General features: G+C 42.8%; 1 protein-coding gene across 3 annotated transcripts; it reads right to left on the reverse strand.

Moving 5' to 3' along the window:
* Positions 1-208: 208 nt before the first annotated feature.
* On the reverse strand, positions 209-21,267 carry ZNF341 (zinc finger protein 341). Of its 3 annotated transcripts, XM_083508052.1 has the most exons (16): positions 21,115-21,267; positions 16,723-16,833; positions 14,510-14,697; positions 13,757-13,906; positions 12,814-13,050; positions 10,934-11,129; positions 9,651-9,735; positions 8,534-8,724; positions 6,926-7,119; positions 5,710-5,918; positions 4,494-4,590; positions 3,846-3,978; positions 2,921-3,032; positions 1,879-1,949; positions 1,704-1,769; positions 209-1,244 (listed from the first exon to the last, which is right to left on the reverse strand). In XM_083508052.1, exons 1-15 carry the CDS (start codon positions 21,143-21,145, stop codon positions 1,726-1,728), a joined length of 2,049 nt encoding a protein of 682 aa, XP_083364178.1. In that variant the 5' UTR covers positions 21,146-21,267; the 3' UTR covers positions 209-1,244; positions 1,704-1,725. The 3 variants fall into 3 exon arrangements, with proteins under 3 accessions (XP_083364178.1, XP_083364177.1, XP_083364179.1); XM_083508051.1 differs by lacking the exon at positions 1,704-1,769; XM_083508053.1 differs by lacking the exon at positions 1,704-1,769 and having other exon boundaries at positions 12,814-13,045; positions 21,115-21,191.
* Between the last annotated feature and the right edge of the window lie 94 nt (positions 21,268-21,361).

The following is a 21,361-nucleotide window of genomic DNA, read 5'->3' on the forward strand; positions in this document are numbered from 1 at the left end:
TTCACAATGCAGTCACTAGCTGCCTGTACACTTGCAGCACACTTGCATTTCTAAATCATGCATTTAGGCATGTTTCCTTTTATATGAGGTTGCTGCTCATCATATGCTAATCCTAGTAAGTGCATGAGGGAAAGCTCAAATTTTAACTGGACCATGGTATTTCTGCAGAACTGCGTCCCTTTTCTACATACATCAGAGTCATAGGATGTTTCTGTTGAGAGCATTTATGAATGACATTCGAAATGGAGAACACAATGCACTTACTCCCAGTACGAAGGATTGTTTGCTTACAGCTGGAAAGACAAATTGTCCAGATACATGGTATTGCAAATTTCAGAAAATAATTACAAATGGGATGCACTACAATTAAAAATAAATAAATCAGGTCTTGTATGTTATTTCAATGTTCTGTATTGTGTTTCTCACTGGATTCAGGAATCATCATAAATTATGTTAACCAATAAGCATCTTTCAAAGAAAAGCATGCAACCATACCTTTCAGTGCTCCGCATGATTAATTCATCTGGATAAGGGAAGCTACTCTCAGTTTTATCAACAAAATTCTTTATGAATGCTGATCACTGCATCATGGCAGCTGAAACATACACTCACACATACAGTACACATACACATTTCATTCATTTCCAATCCCCTGCAGCAGCATATCTCCATCAAACAGCAGAGGAATTATTTCCCCCATTAAGTCACAGTACTATTCAGTTATTCAGTAGCCTGAATGTATACAGGAACTGCTAGCATGGCGCATGGACTCTCCGAGCCAGGCTGCAACTCAGCCAGAGCAAGGTTGGATGGAATGCCACTGCATTGGGTAGGGTTGCCAAGATCAGAGTCTGTTGCCGACACGGCTGTTGATCTGCCAACCACAATGGACAGGACTGTGTCAGACACTGGAAACTGTTCTTTATTGGGACCACCTTTCTGAGGGTTTCCTCCATCTGTACTGTCTTTCAGTTCTGTCAAGGTCAGCTGAGCTGAAACAGGAAGCCCCACTTTCCGGCCACGAGTCCCCCACTTCTTCTGGGATTTTCTGACTGGCAGCTCTTTGTCCTTGGCTGAACTCAGTCTACACTTGTGGTCCTTCATGTACTTCTGGCGTGTAAAGCCTTTGCTGCATGTAGGGCAGCGGTACTTATAGTTTCCAGTGTGAGAGCGCTGGTGTTCCACCATGTGAGCTCGCCGGCTGAAGGCCTTGCTGCAGTATTGGCACTTGTGGATCTTCATCCCTAAACCAAGAAGAACACAACTTAGTTGCAAAAGGGCTCATGGACTAGGAACATAAAGAGAGCCCTGCCAGGTCAGAACAAAGGCCCAGCTAGTCCAGAATCCTGTTTCCCACAATGGCTAATCAGATTCCAATAACCAGGACAAGAGGATGATGGCACCCTTCCACTGTAGTTTCCTAGTGACTGCTATATGGAGGAATGGTACCTCTTATCTTGAAAGTTGTACATAGCCATCATGATTAGTAGGCATTGATAGCCTTATCCTCCATGAATTTACCTAATCCCTTACTAAAGCTATACAAGTTAGTGGCTATCACCAAATTCTGTGGAAGCCACTATGTGTTCTGTGAAGTAGTTCTTTATGTCTGTCCTGAATATCCCACCATTCAACTTTATCTATCTACTTTTTATACACCAAGCATAATTTTATACACCCTTTATTTCTGCTGCCTTATTCACCTATTTTCTAAACTGAAGAGCCTCAGACATATTCTTGAGCTACACTGTCCCCGCCCTTACCTGCGGCTGAGAAACAAAAAGATCACTGTGGTTCAATAATTAGGTGAGTGAAGAAAATTAAATGAACCTGTTTATCTGCAGCATAGGGCAGAGCATGAGCCAGAATTTCATTTACCTGAATGGGAGAGAATATGAGCTTTCAATTTGTCCGGTCTGTTGAACTCTTTATTGCAGCCTGTATGATTTCTGTGACAAAAATTTAAAACAAATATTTAATCAGATGTTGAATGATACAGATAGGAGTCTCAGATGTAGTTCTGTTTCAGCAGTGTGCAAGTAATGCTGGGTGTTTCTTATGATTTAAAATAGCAGAACAATCATCAGAGCTTTCTGATCTCCTTGCCATGGTACAAAAAGAAGAAGAAAAGTGCCTGCATAATATTGCAGATCAAATTGGCCCGACAACTGAAAAATGCTTTTTGCTGTTTTTGCCTTTTGCATAGCTTTTGAAAAACTGGACTACTGAAAAAGAAATGCAAGTATTGTGCCAATAAAGAGCTGCAAGTTTATCCTTAATTGAAGAGTTGGAAGGAACCAAAATGACCCATCAGATCTAACCCTCCACCATCCTGCCAATTCATACCAAATATAACGCAAATACATTAAAGCTGCATTTTGTTAAGATGCCTGTGCAGCCAATGACTCAAGCAAATAAGCCAAACGAGCCACAAAAGGGAGAGACAAAACCAAGTAAAACCCTTCTTGCTGTAAGCAGAAGTATGGATTGCATGATAACAAAGTGGGCACTGGGGAGTTAGTGAATTCATTGAATTGAGAATGGGCTGGGGGGGGGTGTAACCAAAAGTCTGTGTCTAAGGACCCTATGCAATGTGTGATGATGCCATCCAGAAGCGCCCTTAGAATTGCAAGGCACCACCATTGTCTGCCTAGCTCTTTCATTTCTAAACTGTCTTCCAATGAACAATGGAAAGAGAGAATGTGGTTAATCAGAAGAGGTAACTACTGCACAGAGACACAAGATCCCAGAGCCAGTAAAATCAGAAGGCTTTTTTCCCTCCAAAAAAGGTTACTCCCTTACTTCAAAAGGCCCTATGTTAGCCTATAAACAGAAACTAGTCCAAGATGAATTACACTTTCCATCTAATGGCTGCAAAGCCAGTGCCATTACTGGCTGCTGTTGAAAACGTGATACTTACGAGAAGGGGCATTTATATTTCTTGAAAGGCTCATGGATCAACATATGCCGTTTGAGTTTATCTTTCCTGTTGAAGGCTGAGTCACACACAGAGCATTTAAAAGGCTTTTCACCTGTGTAGGACAGAGACATAAACTCAGCAAGGGAGTTCCAGGCTAGGCTTGGCTTACAGATATTCTAATATCCCTTGCTTTGGCTGAGCTACAGAAAAGAGATGCAGCAGAACCAGGCTCTTAAGTTCCCGAAGATCTCTCATCTATCTCTCCCTGCTGGCCACAATCCTTGAGAGTCATATGCCTGGATGTTGACTACTGAGAACTGTGTAGGCAGTTGGATGCATTTTAAACTGTTTCAATACTACATCTGGTGTGAACAGAGAAGTCACATTTCTGCATAAAACTTGCCTGTTTGTTCATCCAGGTGATCAGTTGCATATACAGTGACCTCCTAACCTCCTAAGGCCCAGGGTCTGGATCCGGCCCAACTGCCTTCTAAATCCGGCCATGGACAGTCTGGGAATCAGCATGTTTTTACATAAGTAGAATGTGTGCTTTTATTTAAAATGCATCTCTGGGTTATTTGTGGGGTATAGGAATTCGTTCTTCTTTTTCAAAATATAGTCCAGCCCCCCATAAGGTCTGAGAGACAGTGGACCGGTCCCCTGCTGAAAAAGTTTGCTGACCCCTGTGACCTAACCAATACTCAAAAAGATTACCAAGCTGGCTGCAACAATTCAAACAGCTAAGTGAAATGCAAACAATAAAATAATGACTATAAGGGAGGGGGACAACCTGATCTGAATGCCTTTAAAATAATGGGCTTACATTAGGAAGCAGGTTGCTGATCATCACTAGAAATCGTAGCAGCAGACCCCAAAGAATGAATGGGTTCAACATGCAGGAAAGCAGTACTGTGCTATTGCCTACCCGAGTGAATGTGAGCGTGTAGTTTGAGGTAGTGTTCTCGGCGGAAGAATTTTTTGCAGATCTGACATTTGAATTTCCCTCCACCCCCATGTGTAGGTAGATGTCGTCGTAAGTACCTCTCACAAGGGAACACCTGGAAAAAGAAGACAACACATGATTAAGAGCACAGCCATCTGGAAGGGCAGCAGCCCTTGCTCCTCGGCTAAGGGCACACGTTTTTCTAAATGACGCTCACCATAAAAACGTGCAGTGCAACTCTCATCCGGAGAGAACGATGACTTAACAGATCTCGGAGATGCTCTTTTAGTTATAATTGCATGGTCAATTCCTGCAGGTCCAAATGTGGGAGGAAGAGTCATAGGACAGAACACACCTTGTTAACCAGGGGCAATGTGGCCCATGCTTAGCTCCTGTGACAGTGCAAATATTGCACTTGTCAACTGGGCATTAGCATGCATCCAATATGCAACCTCAACCTTTCAGAGGCAGTCTTGGATAAATCTATTTTCTCAGCCTAGCAGATCTCACAAAGAGAGGGTAGAAAAGAAGCCTGGACAAATAAATAAGAGGTCATAGGGAAAATAGCTAATAAAACCACCAATGGCACAAAAGAGTAAACTGACTTCGTCAAGGCCATCATCTACCTACCTTCTGACAGTGAGGACAGGGAAAGTTGTGTGTTGCTGTCTGTAAGTGATGCTCCAGGGCTTCTGGGGTAGAATATTTATTTACACACTTGACACACCTGAAGCAGGAGGAAGAAGAAAGAATGCATTGAGTTAGAGGACTAGGGTCCAGTTTTAGTATGCATTGTTATATATTATGAATATTATCAAAGAAGAAAATGAGACAATTTATAACCTTGAGTCCCCAGTGTGGTGTAGTGACTAATAGTGCTTGGCTTAGGCGCAGGAGATCTGGGTTAAAATCTCTGCTCAGCCAGACATCAGTCAGTAACTAACTCTCTGCCTAACCTACTTTACAGAACTGGGAGGTTGATTGCGAGGCTAAAGGAATAGGGAAGGACCATGTGCCTTGCTTTGAAAAGTGCTGGGATTAAAACTGTAATAAACAGATAAATCACTTCCTCCTAATTTTCAGTTCTAAGCTGTCCCCCTGCTCCCGCATTGCTTAACTGAGGTAACTTAATCTTTAAAACAATGGAGGCTGAGGGAGTGGATTGGGGGATGGAGAGCTTAAAGAAAACTTGTTCTTGTACCCCAAGTTGACCATTGACACCAGAGCTCCCAAAAATATCTGAGTAAAGCCTAGTCACCTTTTATAATTATCTGAGAACTTTCAAGACCTGAGGGCCACATTTTATTCTCAAAATGTTCTCTAATCTGTGACCAGTGACAATGACTTAATTCAATGGCCTAAAAATCCTTTATTTGATATGGACAGCGTGCAATTTCTGTTTCTGTAAGTGGTTTTGCTTTGAGAACCTGTTCTAAATCACTTTGAGAGCCTCTTGGGGCAACAAAGTGAGGTGTGAGAATTTTAAATAGATAAACAAAGATGCAACAGTTTGTCAGTACAGAATTAGTACAAGCTTCAAACAACAGAGATTAATAGCTTCTGCTTCTAGTTTTTAGAAAACCAGAGTTTTGCCATTCCATCAGAATTGCAACAAACTATAGTTTACTTACTCTCAAACCAGAATCCCAAACCACAGTTTCATCTGATATGTTTCATCTACCTACCTAAACCATTCAATCAAAAATAGTCTCTAAGTCATCACTTGACTGCTACATACATGTTAACTGTTTGGCCTGACAAGAACAAAATTCAGCTCGAAGTCAAAAGCTATAATTGCTCCCTCCAAACATAGACAGAATAAGCACTTTCCCAACAACTACTGTACTTGTAAATGGCAATGTCCTTCTTGGGACTGTGTTGAGGAAGCAAGCTGTGGGAATACTGATGGACACCCAGTTCATAGAGGGAGGGGAAGTCCTTGCTGCAAAGGTGACAACGGTAGCTCAGCTCCTCCTGATGGTTCTTGATGTGCTCCAAGAAGGAATCCAGCTTCTGGAATGTTTGAGCACAACTTTTCACAACACACTTGTAAACCTGCACATGAATGGTGATAGGAGAATGATTAGACCGGTAACCCTGACCACTTATCATCATGAAAACAAGCAAACCCTAGTGTACTGTGAGAAATAAATTAATAAATGTAATTAAAGATTCTTGTACGCTCCTATAAAGGAGGTTGCCTGCTCAATCTCTGAATGATTTATTATTCTAACTTCTCTTTCCAAGCATGCTATACTGATGATAGGCAGTGGCTCGTTCAGTTAGAGAGAGCACAGAATGACCTGCCCTTAGAGGAGGCTACAGGTTGTATCTCTGTACGAGTTACTAAGTCTCAGTTTGCCTCCTTCAAGTCAGGGGACATAGAAGATGCCTTCTACCAAGTCAAACCAGACTGATCTAGATTAGCATTGTCTATACTGACTGAGAATAGTTCTTCGGGGGTTCAGACAGGGGTCTTTTCCAGCAGTACCTAGAGATGTGAGGGATTGAACCTGAGGTCATCTGCATACAAAGTATGCATGAGGACACATCCAAGACAGTGGCTCAGGCAGACATAAATGAGGTGGACCTTTCTACAGGCAGGTGATTCTTACACTAAAACAAACCTTTTTGGGAAGGGGTATCAAAAGGGACCTAAGCTATAAGAAATTTAGTGAGCAATCGTTTAGTTTTACTGTGCTTTTCCTACCCAGAAGCTTGGATAGGAATAGAGTGTACTGTCTGCAGGAGGGCTGCAGATCAGTTGTACAAAAACACATTTCTGTGTGCATAATGTCTCAGGTTCTATCTCTAGCATCTTTAGCTGAAGCATTTCTGAGCCTTTGCCAGCCAGGCAAGATTTTACTAGACTAGACTGATCATTGGTCTGTCTCAATAAAGAAATCAACATTAGCCTGCATTTTGCACAAAGAAAAACTGGGTCCTATCACCTATGTCCTTTATGCAAATTTTGTGCATCCATTTCCTACTTCTGTAAGTCAGAGAGAATGGTAAAGAGTTTAGCAGCGCGGGGGGAAGTCATCCTTTGACTTGGCACCCACCTGTTCATGTTTGTGTTGGGTCATGTGCGATTTCAACTGGAAATATGTGCAGAATTTGTTGGGGCAGAACTGGCACTGGTAAGAACTGTCTATCAAGACCACTTGCTTAGCTTCCAGTTTGCAAGCCTCATGCTCTTCTGCAGGAGGCATGACCTGTGGCTGTGGGGGGCTGCTTCTGGGAACCGTATTCAAACCTGGAGGAAATAGCCAAGATACATATATATTAGAGGTTCAGCTTAGGAAGTTACTAGAGTTGTTATTATTGTAATTATAAGAACAGTTTACAACCAAGGTCAGCCGTGCATTTTCCTACAATACCCTACGACTCATCTCAAATCACAGCCAACCAACTTTCCTTTCCAAAATGCAAAGCCAGGGAGGGGGGTGTCAGCTTCTCTTTGTTTTCCCTTCCCTGTGCTTTTCACTTAATATGCATTATCATTAAGGAGTGTGATCTCCGCTCTGGGTATTTTAGAGTTTAAATGACAGAGGAACTTGCTGATCAAAGCTCTACTTCTTGGCAAGGTTAATGTGGGCCTGGAGGTGAGAGCTCACATGATTGAATGACCCTCAATACAACAAACCTGATGCCAGGAAGGATTATTGCCTAGCCTTAGCTCTGAAGTACCCATTTTCTATGTGTCATATAGAAACTGTAGTTTGAAGTGGGTATAGCCTAGATACACATTTATTGCATCAGTGATAACTAGGTCAAGATCTACCCTTGGTTGGTGAGAGGCCTTAGGCACTGTGGAGAGGAGATAGTACTGTGGGAAGCACCAAATGTCGTTCTCTGCCAGCTAGTCAAATTAGCTTCGCTGTAATTTGCAGCCAGTGTTCACCGGGTTCATTCTGCATTTTCAGACTTGTTACACCTGTAGCTGATCCCTTCTGTTTTGGTAAACCCATCTATAATTGGGATTGGAATGCCCTTCCCACCCAACCAATTAGCTGACAAGGTGGGAAAGAGATTGGCTAGACAGGCTAACAAATTGCCATCCGATGTCTGGCTCAGGGCAAAATAACTGGACCATCATGTACAAATGATTTGGAGTGCAAGGCTCAACTAATTCCTTAAGATCAACCATGGCTAGTACCAGGGATATTTAGGATGTCAGCTATGCAATACATGAAGTCACTGGCTAAACAGGCTCTGTTCCATGGATAGTTCTCACATGAAGCAACTAAATCTTAGGAATAAACCATGTGCTTCGCAAGTACAATATACTGACTAGCATCCCATGTCTGGGGATTCATGATCACTAAACACATCCAAACAAGCTCAGAGACAAAGGATTATGGATTTGTCTCCTACTGCCAGATCCCACTACTGTACAAAGCTTTCAAATTAGGAGGGCTGGGGCAGGGGAGAAATAACATGGATGGAGAATACAAAATAATGGATTGTGACCCAGTTGTAGTTTGCAAACCTGGCCCCTACATTCATGATCCAACAAATTTTGAAGTTGGTAGTACACATAAATCTACTCTCCAATCCTTCCTAGTCCTAGGGACCAAGACAGGTAGAAGAAAGTGGAAGCACAATTATTCAGAGGTTTGGGGAGCAGGTCACCAGTCAACTGGCCATCCCACCAGTAAGTAATGCACCTGCATTCTCCTCATCCTCCTGCTGGTTGGGGTTGAGTGCCATGACTTGCACAGTGACAGAGCTCCGAGAGATGGTACACCCAATTCCTGGTGGCCACACCTTATGCGTCTGCATATGCTTTTTCACGTTGGACTTTTGGGCGAAGGCACGACCACATACAATGCACTGGAATGGCTTCTCCCCTGTGTGACTGAAGGAAAAAAGGAGATTGCATAAGGGAGGGTAAGGCAGAATCTCTCCACGGGGAATAGCCACACTACTCCAGCTCCTTTTCGGCAAAGGTAACAGGTTTGATTTCCAAAATACTGTAAAGAGCTTTTTAAAAACAGTGTCAAAATGAAGTGGAATCCCTGCCACTAAGAAGTCTATCCGGGCAAGCAGGAAGTGGTACTGGGAAGCAGGAACTACTAAATGGCTACTGGCAAGAGGAGCAGAAACTTTGGCTTGGAAGCACAAAGCAAAAACTGGAGAATTCTTCTTATTATTTAGTCGCTTTGTTCATAAAAATGACTCAACGCACTTACAGACACAATAAAAAATACTAAAATGAATTACAATAAACATAATAAAAACCTAACAAAGAAGCAAATTGATACAAATAAAAAGGACAGGTCCAGCAGATCCTGCTCTACCAAATACTTAAAAACCCTTCAAACCAAGGATGAAAAGCCCAGGTAAAATGGAGCATGTGGACAGACTGTTTCTACGTGTTGGGATGCAAAACGGGAGGTGAATGTGGCAGCCTAGAAGCTATTGTTCCCAGCAGGATCACTTACGACCAGTCTGGAGAGTGACTGGCAGGCCCAATTTGGCAGGCTGGCAACAGGCTGTGGTGCAGCCCTGCAAGACCTGGTGGCTTTATCAGCTGAGAGCTGTGGCTGAATTTAGGTTTCACAGACTACATGCATTTACTCACTCAGGCCATTCTGAAGCCAATGTTGAACTTTTTGGGGACCACACTGACCTAGCAGCAAGATAGTATTGATTTTCAAAGTCTTATCCAGCATGGAAGAATGGCTCAAATGGAAGTGACCTGTTGCTCAGAGTGTCCAGCCAATCCCTCATCCTATCCAATTAGCCATAATCTGTATGCCTCATTTGGAATGCCAACGTTACCTTCTGATATGCTGCTGCAGGTCAAAGTTCTTGGTGAATGCCTTATCGCAGTATGTGCATTTCAGTTTTGGTGACTTGGGTTTCCCTGAAATAAAGTGGTAGGAAATAATCATGAGCTCAAATTGGGGAGACCACTTTCATGGATTCTTACTCCCTCGCTCTCCATTGTGCTAGAACTGTAGGTAAAGGTAAAGGGACCCCTGACCATTAGGTCCAGTCGTGGCCGACTCTGGGGTTGCGGAGCTCATCTCGCTTTATTGGCCAAGGGAGCCGGCGTGCAGCTTCCGGGTCATGTGGCCAGCATGACTAACATTGGGATGAAAGTGAAGCATGAATCTTAGGTTCAAGTGATGGAAGCAGGGAAACGATTATGGTGGCCAATAATCTCAGCTAAGAAGTAGGCTCCTTAGTGGGCAAAATAAGCTACTTAGGCCCAATAATCACGTTGCCCCTTTTGCTTATGGAGCTGCTTCAACACTTCAAACTCTGCATTACTAGGGTGAGAAACCTCAAACCAGGAATTCCTACTCTGGATTTCCCCCATAACAGTGTTAATAATCTGGAAGCTGGGATAACACTGGCATGGGCTCCTCCTGTGTAGTCGGGGCTTCTCACATCATCTGGTGGCACAGGAAGGAACAGCACCACAGCAACTCCTCTACCACCAGAGTAACAAAAATGACAAGCTTTAATGGACTATAACAAACATCATAATTTCTTGAAAATACTGATGAGAAAAACAGACATTCTGATTTTCTGTAGTGGGACATATCAGCACATGCTTAGGCAACGGCTCTGAGTTCCCACTGTGTAAATATGCACAAATCCCACCCACCACCTACCCCCACAGGATATGGAATAGCGACAGCAAACAACCCACAAGCAGACTGCAAGCTAATTCCATCGAGGAAGGGCTTTCTGTGTAGGAATTCCGCAATGTGTGAAGCACACCTGAAAAAACACTTAGCTGCAAAAACACTCATAACAGTCCATTAAGCCCACACAAGTATTTTAATTCATTTGTCTGCATCATCTAAAATACTGATTTGTATCTTCTATCCCCCTGCACTGTGGAGATATGAACAAGTGCCCAACATGGGGAAACTGCAGATGCATCACCTTAGAGGTAAAAACATGAAAATTCTATTTCAAATGTTATGTAGAGAAGGGTGGAAAGGGAAGCGTGAGGCATTTAATATCCATTTACAAATAGACAGATTCTCAGATTCTGATGCCCACCTGCGGAAAAGGTTACAGCAAGCACTGGTGGCGAGAAGCCTTACCTTCTAGCAGGCTGCTGTCTGTCTTAAGACGACGGTTCTTGGCAGCTGAAGCCGGATCAAAACTGGTCACATTTCCTCCGCAGGCATTGTTCAAGGGAGCAACAGCGTTGGGGCTTTTAGACTTAAAACCTTGCTTCCCTGGGCTGTATACTGGAGGGGAGGGGTACACTGCGGTTTCCACACATTGATTGGGCACCTAAAATAGAAATTATTGAGGAAAACATGCTGAAAATGTAGTGACAACATTGACAACTCTGAAAAGATGTTTCCACTTCTAAACATTTAGTATTCTGCTCAACATGCTAGATCCAGCCTGGTGTAGTGGCTGGGTGTTAGACTAGGATCTGGGAAACCAGGGTTCAAATCCTCTCTCAACCACAAAACTCACAGGTGACCTTGGTTCCGCCACCATCTCTCAGACTGACCTACCTCACAGGGCTAAAATGGGGTAAAATGAGAAAGGGAAGAACTCTGTATGCTACTTTGAGCTTCTTGGGGAAAAGGTGGGATATAAATGTAATAATCAATAAAAATAAATGAAGTGTGGACTAATTTCAAACATGTGGTTATCATCCTAAATGCAGTGTGGAAAGAGAAGTGAGTTGTCTTAGCTTCTGCTCACGGTCCTCTCAAAGGGCTGAGAAGTCAAAAGCAAGGCACAAGTGGAATTATCTAGTGAAGGTCTTATGAATTATGACTTAACATTTAGGTGTACCAAATTACCATACTCCACCCTGCTTTACAGCTCTGTAGTGCAATGGATATTTACGTTTTCTCATGTGAAATGGAACTGAACAGATTCCAGAAAAATGCCAAGTAGCCAGAGCAACTTCAGACACTCTTGAAGCAGAACCAAGTCAAAACGTTTAACCATTTTGACTTCATGACCGCCTTATAGAACTTGAAGTCACTTTTTAGACCTTGAATGCAGAAGACAGTGGGACTTTCTTTCTCAGACAAACTGAGAGCTCTTTGAATCAAAAGGTGGGATATAAATCATATAAAGATCTATGAATAAGATTAGAGAATACATCAAATTTATTTTACATATGCAAAGTAAAACCAGTGTTATGGTATCAGATGCATAAGTAATTTAGTGCAATGGGGTGACAGTGCTTTCTAAAGAGCCAGTCCTTTTCACTGTGGCCCCTGCTTTATCTGAGGGTATGAACTCACCAAAAACAAAATTAGGCAAAGAGTCTTGCCACATTCTTTTTTTCTGTGTAGCATCTGATTATGCTTTTTCTATCTGCAAGATTTTCATTTTACTCCCAAGTCAACAGTTACATCAAAAATAAATGTTTTGAAAAGAGCTTCAGCAGTGTGGGCTCTTCAAAGATGCAATTCCGTCTTGGACTATTGTCTTAATACTCAGGCTAGGTTACTTACTAGGCTTTCCTGGCTTTGTCCTGTTACTTCATGAACTCCATCTTTTAGTAGCTTTCTAAACAAACCCTCTGCCTCCTGGTTTAGCGTTGACATTCTTCTACTTGTTGACAACTATATGATGTTCCCTCTTAATCACACTGGGCCAGCGACACACGTTTCATTCTAGCGACCTCTCCACATCCATCGATTTCTGTTGCCCATAAATCGTTTTCCTTGTTCCCTCAACTCCCTGCAGCTGGCTGACATCTTTCTGATCACTATTTTGCTCACAGAGAAAATAATCACTGATTAGAAGACAAGCTTGTTCATCTTGCTGCACCTCTAATTTCTTTGATAAATAGGATTTTGAGGCTAAGTGAATCAGAAATAGCATTTTATCACAGTCTTCTTGTAGCCAGAGATTGTGCGCCCTTCAGGGGCGAAAGGCAGTAAGCAACACTTGGAACCATATTGCACTATGTGGGTCAAAAAAATAAAAAAATAAACTTTACCTCCATAGGTGGGTAGGGTTGCATCCCCAGATTCTGTATCTCTACTGTGCTATTCCCAGTCATGGGGGTTGATGCACTGTACACTTCCACCACTCCATTGCTGCCTGAGTTGGCCTGACCTGGTGCTCCAAGAGACTGAGGTGCGGGAGGAGGGGGCTGAGGTGGCGGTGGTGGGGGTGGAGGAGGAGGCGGTGGTTGAGAAAGGTAGCCAGCTCCAGTATGCATATTCAGGCTGCTCTAAAAAGATAGGATGAGAAATTAGCAAGCTTTGGAAGAGAGCATCAGATTTCCCAGACTCAATGACTCCCATTCATAAACGAAGATCACTTTTGTGGGTAAAACTACCTGTAGCACTCTTTCCACATTGAGTATGGTTGACATGGGATGGAAAAAAATGTTATCTGTGTTGGTATCTGCAAAGAGCCTGTTGCAATTGTAACATCAGAGTTAAAATGTTGTAATAAATTTGGATTTCCTTCTTCGTGCCTTAAATGTGGTGCTTGGTGATGTGGGCTCTGACACACAAATGCTTGTATTGCCTCTATTCTACAGCTTTATTTTATTTTATTTCTTAAACGGAATCACTAGAATCACACATACTTGTGCTATTTGCACACCATGGATTTCTACAATCATTACTTCCCATGATTTTTACAATGCTTCATGATATTCTACTTGCCTTTTTTGCCACTGACATACACGAAGTTTACTGTGCAATGGCAATAACGTATATTACCTGCTTCAACAGTTGCCACTAATTTAGTACTCCACACTATGTAGATTTTGCAATCAGTGCAGAGATGTTCTGATAAGGATGAGTCTGAAGCCAAAAGCTTAATTTTTGTGTGTCATTATCCCCACAAAATTACCTCTAACCTCTTATATACTTTAATTTGCTAGAGCATGTATGCATCTTAAAGGGCATAAAAAACATTCTGCTTACCTGCACAGAGGGTTGTACTGTGGACATTGGTTGGTCCAGGGTTGTAAAAGCAGACATAGCTGACATCAAGACCTCATCACTCACTAAGATATTCCCCTGGACTAATGTCTGGATCAAAGGAGAGGGTGGGACGGTAATATAGGTAGAGATCTGTTAGGAGGAAGAGATTCTTTAAAATCCTTTATGTTGGATCTCAGCTCAGAAAGAATAGCTTAGTTCTTGTGAACTGCATTAAAATAGGCTAGGAAAAAATCCATTAATCAATGCAATCTTTCTCTCTCTGCTAGAAAGAGCATAAGAAGAATGGTCTAAAAACCTTGTAACGGAAAGCAACACTTGACATTTATACCACAATCTAAGCGTACAAAGCACTTCACATTGTATCATTAAACTCTTGCGAGACCTCTGTCTCATAATGTGGATATTTTACTGTATTCAGATTATATGGCTCTACTGTGACATTCATACACTGACTTGAAATGTTTCCAGGAGAAATTTAACAGAGAACAGACAAATTTAATTAATCCAAGCCCAAAGCCATGACATTTGTAGTCAAACCAAAGTGAGATGTCTGGATCCTTAAGTTTATGCCATTGCTACACATCTGGAAGTCAGAAATCCTTGCAAATCTCCCGGCAGTTCCAAATATACTTTGTACCCTCATCTCTTCTGGACTGCTAGTGCTGGTTTAGGGTTTTATCATGCAGCTCACTGTTAATGGCACAGAGATCTCAGAGAGTTCAACATCTATACCTGACGATTTGTGGTCTGAGCCTGCTGCACTGAGGTAATGGATGGTGTGTAGATGCTGTTAGTAGCCAGTGAAACAGTAGCCAACGAGGGTGTACTGCCTTGACACTGCTCTCTTTTGTGGGTCATGAATGCAGGCAGTGAGTTGAATTGCTTCTTACATTTCCCACAAAGAAACACATCTTCATCATCTGCAGTCAAAAAGAGAGAGAAGTTATTGATCCAACTCCAGAGTCCTTTCCAATTGCTGCACTCAAATAATAAAATAGAGTTTCAACAAGAGGAAGTAAATTTGCCTTTTAGGCCAGAACAGAAGCTCTCAGTCAAAGGCAAGTGAATTGTCAAACAGTGGGATTTCTCTTCATGGTTAGCTTTCTAAAAGCCGTTTCTACCTCAGGAAAAGTCACCTGTTTATACAGCAAATCACATTTTTCTGCCTATACAAACGAAAGAGCTGCATATCGTCAAACACTAGGAAATATTGAGTGGACAAGCACTTTGGAAAGCAGGGTTGGCATGCCCACTGCACATTTGGAAACAACCATTCCCATTTACACTTTGTGCACAGGAAGCAAAACACAAATGCTACATAAAGTGCTACCTGAGGCAGGTGAGCTTCCTAATTGTGCTCTTACTGTGATGTAAGAGATGAAAAGACGAAAGTACAGGAAAATGCTCAAAATGGCACTGTAAAGTTTATTCATATATAAATCGTTGATCAAATATTGCTGATTGTGTGCTGTGTAGCACTTGCTGATGTAAGTTTAATTGTTTTGTTACTGTTTCTATTTAAAAATAAAACCCTCTAAGCCTTGATGCAATATCATACAAGAACAGTAGGACAGCCAGATCTCACGTTTCTAATTCTAATCTAATCTAATCTAATCTAATCTATTTTAATACTATACTAATTCTAAATTCCACCTTTATAAATTATGATGGAGCTGCAATGCAGATTTACTTGGAAGCAAGAGCCAATGATGTTTAGGGCCAAATTGTACATCACCAATCTAGAGTGAGAGGAAGAAAGCAAATCAAATTCTATAACCATTTGTAGGAGAAATTTAAAACAAGCAAAAAAAACCTAATATATTCCAAGGGCATCTAACACCACAGCCAACCCAATAAACAGCAACATGCAAATCCAGACTTCATATCACACCCTGCAGGTAAATCTCTGTAATCCTGGCAATTGCAGGATTCGGTCAATGGGAGGAAACCACAGAGGGAAAGAAGGGAAACAGGGCTAGTCCATCAGCTCTGCTGATAGATCTTAGTTTATCTTCTCCCTCAACAATCACCTAGCAATGGCTGCATCATGCTGAACTGTTTCCATCCCAGCTGGCCATCTTAACATCAGTAACTTTAAAAATTGGTGCCTAAGTTTGCTTTTCCCCTCCTCCCTTTCCACCTCCCTTTCCGTTGGTGGTATGTCTTTTTCATTAAGGCACTGTAAGAGCCCTTTTCATTGAAGTGAGGAGTAAAAATGCCTTAAATAAACAAACAAACCAAAAATGCATGCCAGTCTAAACAACAACCCTGCATCCCATATGCAAAAATGGCCAGATAAAATTAATATCCTGGAAATGCCTGCTGAAATAAAAATGCCTTCACAGCACCACAAAATCCATACAAATGTTGGCATTTAGCTATCCAGAACAATTTAAAACCAACAACTTAAAACCAGCAGCTTTGTGTAGAGACAATGCACATACTTTTGTAAACCAAAAACATGTTTAATAATTTTTTTTAGAAAAACAACAGCAGCTATATAAAACATTAAAAAGTACAGCATCTTAATTAAATGCAGCACAGAATTAATGGGTTTACAAAATCCATTTAAAAGTCAGCACGGAATGGAACAAGCATATGTACCCTAGGAGGGAGTTCCACAGATATGGGGCTCCCACCCAAAAGTGCCAGTCTAGCACATAGGGTGGCCAATCAAAACTGGGAGCATTACAGGCGCTCCCCACCCCCATGCCAGGGTTCATAGTAACAAAATCAAGCCCCAAGAGCCTGCAGTTTGCAATTTTCCATGCTGGCTAGGGAGCAAGGGAAGTCAGCAAAGAAGCTGGGGCTGAGGAGGAGATGCCCTTCTGCATGGGCGCCGTCCAAGGCCAGAGATTCTTCATCCTTGCAATAAACCAAAAGTGGGGGGTGGGACCTCTGATTCTTTTCTTTCCATCTCATTTGGTATGCAGAGAAGGGCTCACCCATGGACTGGATGGTGGTGGATGTGTTGACGGATTGTCCTGATGGATCTGTTACTGCTCCCTGGCCATCTAGCAAAGACTGAACAGCTAGAACCGTCTGATTATCCATACCTGGAGAAACAGAAATGGTGGTTAGAGGGACTGTATTCAGAAACACTGCATTTGAATTATTTTAACTATCAAGCATATCATGCATTCTGCTGCAGGACCCCCATGTCCCAACCAGATTAAAATATAACCTATTTCCTTCTCCTCTACTTTTTTTTAACCTTTTGATTTACAGCCACCTATGATATCAATAAGGACATGGGTGGCGCAGTGGTCTAAACCACTGAGCCTCATGGGCTTGCCGATCAGGTGGTCAGCGGTTCGAATCCCCGTGACAGGGTGAGCTCCTGTTGCTCGGTCCCAGCTCCTGCCAACCTAACAGTTCAAAAGCATGCCAAAAAGTGCAAGTAGATAAATAGGTACCACTCCAGTGGGAGGGTAAACGATGTTTCTGTGCGCTGCTCTGGTTTCGGTGTTCCGTTGCACCAGAAGTGACTTAGTCATGCTGGCCACATGACCCGGAAAAACTGTCTGCAGACAAACGCCGGCTCCCTCAGCCTGTAAAGCGAGATGAGCGCCACAACCCCAGAGTCGTCTGTGACTGGACTTAACTGTCAGGGGTCCTTTACCTTTTATGATAGCAATACCCCACAATTTTTAAAACCTAACATGTTTTATTACTCTATTAAAGCAACAAGACTGACAATATTTCTAAGGCTTTCTAAGATTCTACCAGTAAAAGCAAAATGATTATTTCTAGTACACAAGTGTAGGAATAAGTGGGTTAAAAGGCTCATCACTAAAAAGTACTAAAACAGGTGGGGAACTGGAGCAAGCCTGCTCACTTGACAATCATCTGAAAACACCATACACAGTGCTTTGAAGCCTCAACAATCTGCTGATTGTCAGTGCATGAAAAAAGCCTGGTGTGGCACTTGACATCCCAACAATGCTGATTATCAGGGCTACAAAATACCACAATCTGCTCTATGTAGCCACTAATCAGCTGCTTGTCACGGCTTCAACAACCTGTGCTTGGCTATATGCAAGCCCCAGTGATTGGCTGATTGTTGGGACTTCAAAGCACTGTATATGGGTATTTGCAAGTGCCATTGATCAGCTGTGTTTGCATCCCCCTTTTTAGCCCAATTGCATCTTTATGACATCAGGTGTCAATCTCACGGAGGGGGGAGGGGTGTTACCAAAAAGAAATGTTAGAAATGCATCATCTATACTCTTGGACACATTTAGATTGCAAAGCTAAACACAGTTACTACTGTAGGTAGTGAGCCCCACTTCTAAAGAAATACACATATCAATCAAGGCCAGCTAAGTTTTCTGCAGGTTCATGGGAAGTATTTTACTGAATCTGAAACACGGATTAAATCTAGCAAATAAACTGTACTGGAGAAACTTCCAAAAAATCACCATAACATATATGTTATGGTCAACAACTACACTATTATATTTGAAAGGGAAGGATGAATTTTAGGGCTAACTAAACCAATGCAGATTCTGTGTCCAGACAGGATAGGATACTGCACAGAGAAGGAAGTGATCACTGTTTTTAAATGGTTACCTTGGCCCTCTTCCATGCTTATGAAGCTATGCAGTCACAATGCAAGATTAAAAGGGGTTCTGATATAATTGGGAGTTTCCTGTGAAGAGGGCTTGTTAAACCACTTTGAGAGTTGCAGTTCTGTGATAGGAACAGGCTCCCAGGATTGGGAAGCCAGGACTGTTTAAAATGGTATCATAGTGCTTTAAATGTTTTGTGTGGCCTTAGAATTAAATTCAATGTCATACTCATAGTAGGCCCACTCAAATCAACAGAGTAAGGCAAGTCCAGTCACTTCAGTGGGTCTACTCTGAGTATGCCTAAGTTCACCCCTACCCCTGGTAGTTTCAGTGAGTTTCAAGCATCCTTATTTCCCATTTCTATACAAGCCGTTGAGTTCCATGATATCTTTCTTCCTGATAAATATGTTTGTGATTGCAGCTTTCATATTCTCCAAAACAGGAACCCTCTGAATTTAATTTTTGTGTTGTAAATATTACCACACAGTTTTTCTTGCTGTCTTGTCTCTCTGGCTTGCTTAAAAATGGCATTCACAAAATAAAGAGACAGAACCAGCAGAATGCATTAAAAGGTATACATCATCTAGATTCTGGACAAAGAACTACTTATTTTATTTGATGTCCACTTAAGACCTTACAGTTCTTTTTTCCATCAATAGAGGAAGTAATTCTATGACCCTGAGTTGTATATTCATCTGTATCCAGTCACAACACCCCTGTGAGGTTGCTGAAATGAAGGAAGCTAATCAGGAATGAACTTTTGTGTGAGAAGATGCAGTTCTGGTACTGAAATTAGATTCCTAAGATCAAAACATTTTCAGAGGCAACCTGTTTTTTCATTCTAACTGTATGTCCTTCACATATGATTCCAGTTCACAGATTTGGGGTTCTAGTTGAACACTAAGTAGACCCAAAATGCCTGAAATCTGCCCAACCTGCTCTAAAACATCAGTACCACATAACAGCATCGCATGATCACTTAAGACAATCTGAGATAGCTTTTTAGCCCTTGTTGCTCTATTTATGAACATGTGTGATGGCAAATTGAGAACGTAAAATTGAATGTTTTCATTCAACAGCACAGAAAAATTGAATGTTTTCACCTCTCATTATACTTGAACTCAGGGTCATCTAATTAAATTGATCAGGAAGAGATTTTGGGCAGAAAAGCACTGATTTGCACAGTGCACAATTAATTTATAGAAATCAATGCCACAAGATGTGATGGCTACTTGTTCAGGAGGCTTAGAATTAGACAAATCCATTGAGAATAATGGCTACAAATCATGATCCTATATGCACTCTTCAGGTTCAGTGGCAGTTGCTGGGGGGCGGGGGGAGAGTAGTTAGAATTATTACTTCAGGTCTTGGATAGCCAGCTGTCATGGACACTTTGCAGAGGGTCGGGCTAGATGTCCTCAGGGTCCCAACTCTACAATTCAATGCAGTGTTTGAAACTCCCATTGTTCTAGGCATATTTTGCGATGGGGAATTTCATTAGCATGGGAGCAGTACTGCACCTAAGATTTCAGATTAAAACTGCAGAGTGGAAGGAAAGGAAGAACCTTTTTCTGCCTCCCCACTTCCAGCTACTATCTGAATACTGGAAAAGAGACCCTCTTAATAATATTAGGGGGGTGGGCAATGGAAGGACTAGACCATGTGAAAAATGAACATAATATTTTAGCTGGTTTTCATTTTCAGCTTTGTATTCTTGTTATAAAAAAGTGAAGCTAGACATTCTGTTGTTGCGTCCATAACCTAGGCTTAAGGTGCCATTTAGCCCCTTGCTTTCATATCTCTGTTTCCAACACTAATTCTATGATTCTTTGTGAGATTTCCTGAAACATCTGACCATGGTAGAAAACCAGAGTGCTGGGCGAGTCGGATGGTGTATCTGATCCAGCATGTTCTTAAAGAAGACATTTTGGCCAAGATGAAGGTATGTGAATTAAGACACTGGGAACATAAAAAACTAATTTTAAGCACTATTTGTGTAGGATCAAGCCCTAATTTACAACTGATTAACAAGCAGCCATCCACTCTGCGGGGCAACCTATCCAAAAGCGCAATACGCTCAACCAAGTTTTAAAGTTGCAGATGTTGAAGGAATTCAACGTCTCTGGGAATGGTGGCTGTCATGTCCCCCAAATCACAATAAGCTCTGCATCCTGGAAGCAAGGGAGAAACCCTTAAAACGGGGTTTCCCAAACTTGGGTCTCCAGCTGTTTTTGGACTACAATCCCCATCATCTGTGACCACTAGTCCTGCCAGCTAGGGATGATGGAAGTTGTAGTCCAGCTTGGAAAAGCCTCCTTTGGAAGGAAGGGGAAACTGAGGTATCGTTGAGGGGTGTAGGAAAGTCTTTTTCCTTAGATCCTGCAGTACAAAATCCCACCCAGAAGGACATCCGTCGCCTCCCTGCGCCCCCCCCCCCCGAGTCCGGCAGCAGCGGGCAGAGCCGCGCCCGCAGGCTGGCAGCGTTTGCTGCAACTGCTGCTCCTCCGCGGGAAAGAGGCGCAGCGGGGCCGCCTGAGCGGCTGTTCCGTGAACCCTCCCTCGGCCCCCGCGCTGCCCGGGGGCGGCCCCGCGTCGTCCTCCTCACAGCCCCTGCCCCGTCCGCAGCGGCGGGAGGGGAGGCGCCCGGCGTGGAACAGCCGCGTCTGTCCTTGCGGCGCCTCGGCGCCTCCCCAACCAGCGCTAGGCCTCAGCCCGCCCGACTACACGCACACCCCCACCCCCACCCCGATATCGAGATGTAGATACCTTCCAGCGCCTCGAATATCGCCTGCGCCATCTTGGAGCCGAGGCAGAGCAGCCTAAACGGGCATTGTGGGAAGGAAGAGGGAGGCTCGCTTTGCCGCCAGGGGGAGCAAGAGGGGGCGGGGAGGGGAGGCCGGCTGAGGGAAGAGCCGCTCCGCCCGTGCTGAGGGCGCTGCTTTATGGAAGCGGTTGGGGGGCAACGTCCAAGCTCCGGGGGGGGGGGGGGGAGCTGCGCCTCCGTGATGTAAAT

The sequence above is a fragment of the Podarcis liolepis genome (assembly GCF_965112155.1).
Source record: "Podarcis liolepis genome assembly, chromosome: 6".
NCBI lineage: Eukaryota > Metazoa > Chordata > Lepidosauria > Squamata > Lacertidae > Podarcis > Podarcis liolepis.

What these genes read in the sequence shown, in the direction of transcription:
- ZNF341 (XM_083508051.1), bottom strand. Translation starts at nt 21,145, where the DNA reads ATGGCGCAGGCGATATTCGAGGCGCTGGAAG. An exon ending in GATATTCGAGGCGCTGGAAG is followed by an intron (nt 16,834 to 21,114) that starts GTATCTACATCT and finishes CTGTTTCTCCAG; the next exon opens with GTATGGATAATCAGACGGTT. An exon ending in AAGGACATTGCCATTTACAA is followed by an intron (nt 4,591 to 5,709) that starts GTACAGTAGTTG and finishes CTCCTGCTTCAG; the next exon opens with GTGTGTCAAGTGTGTAAATA.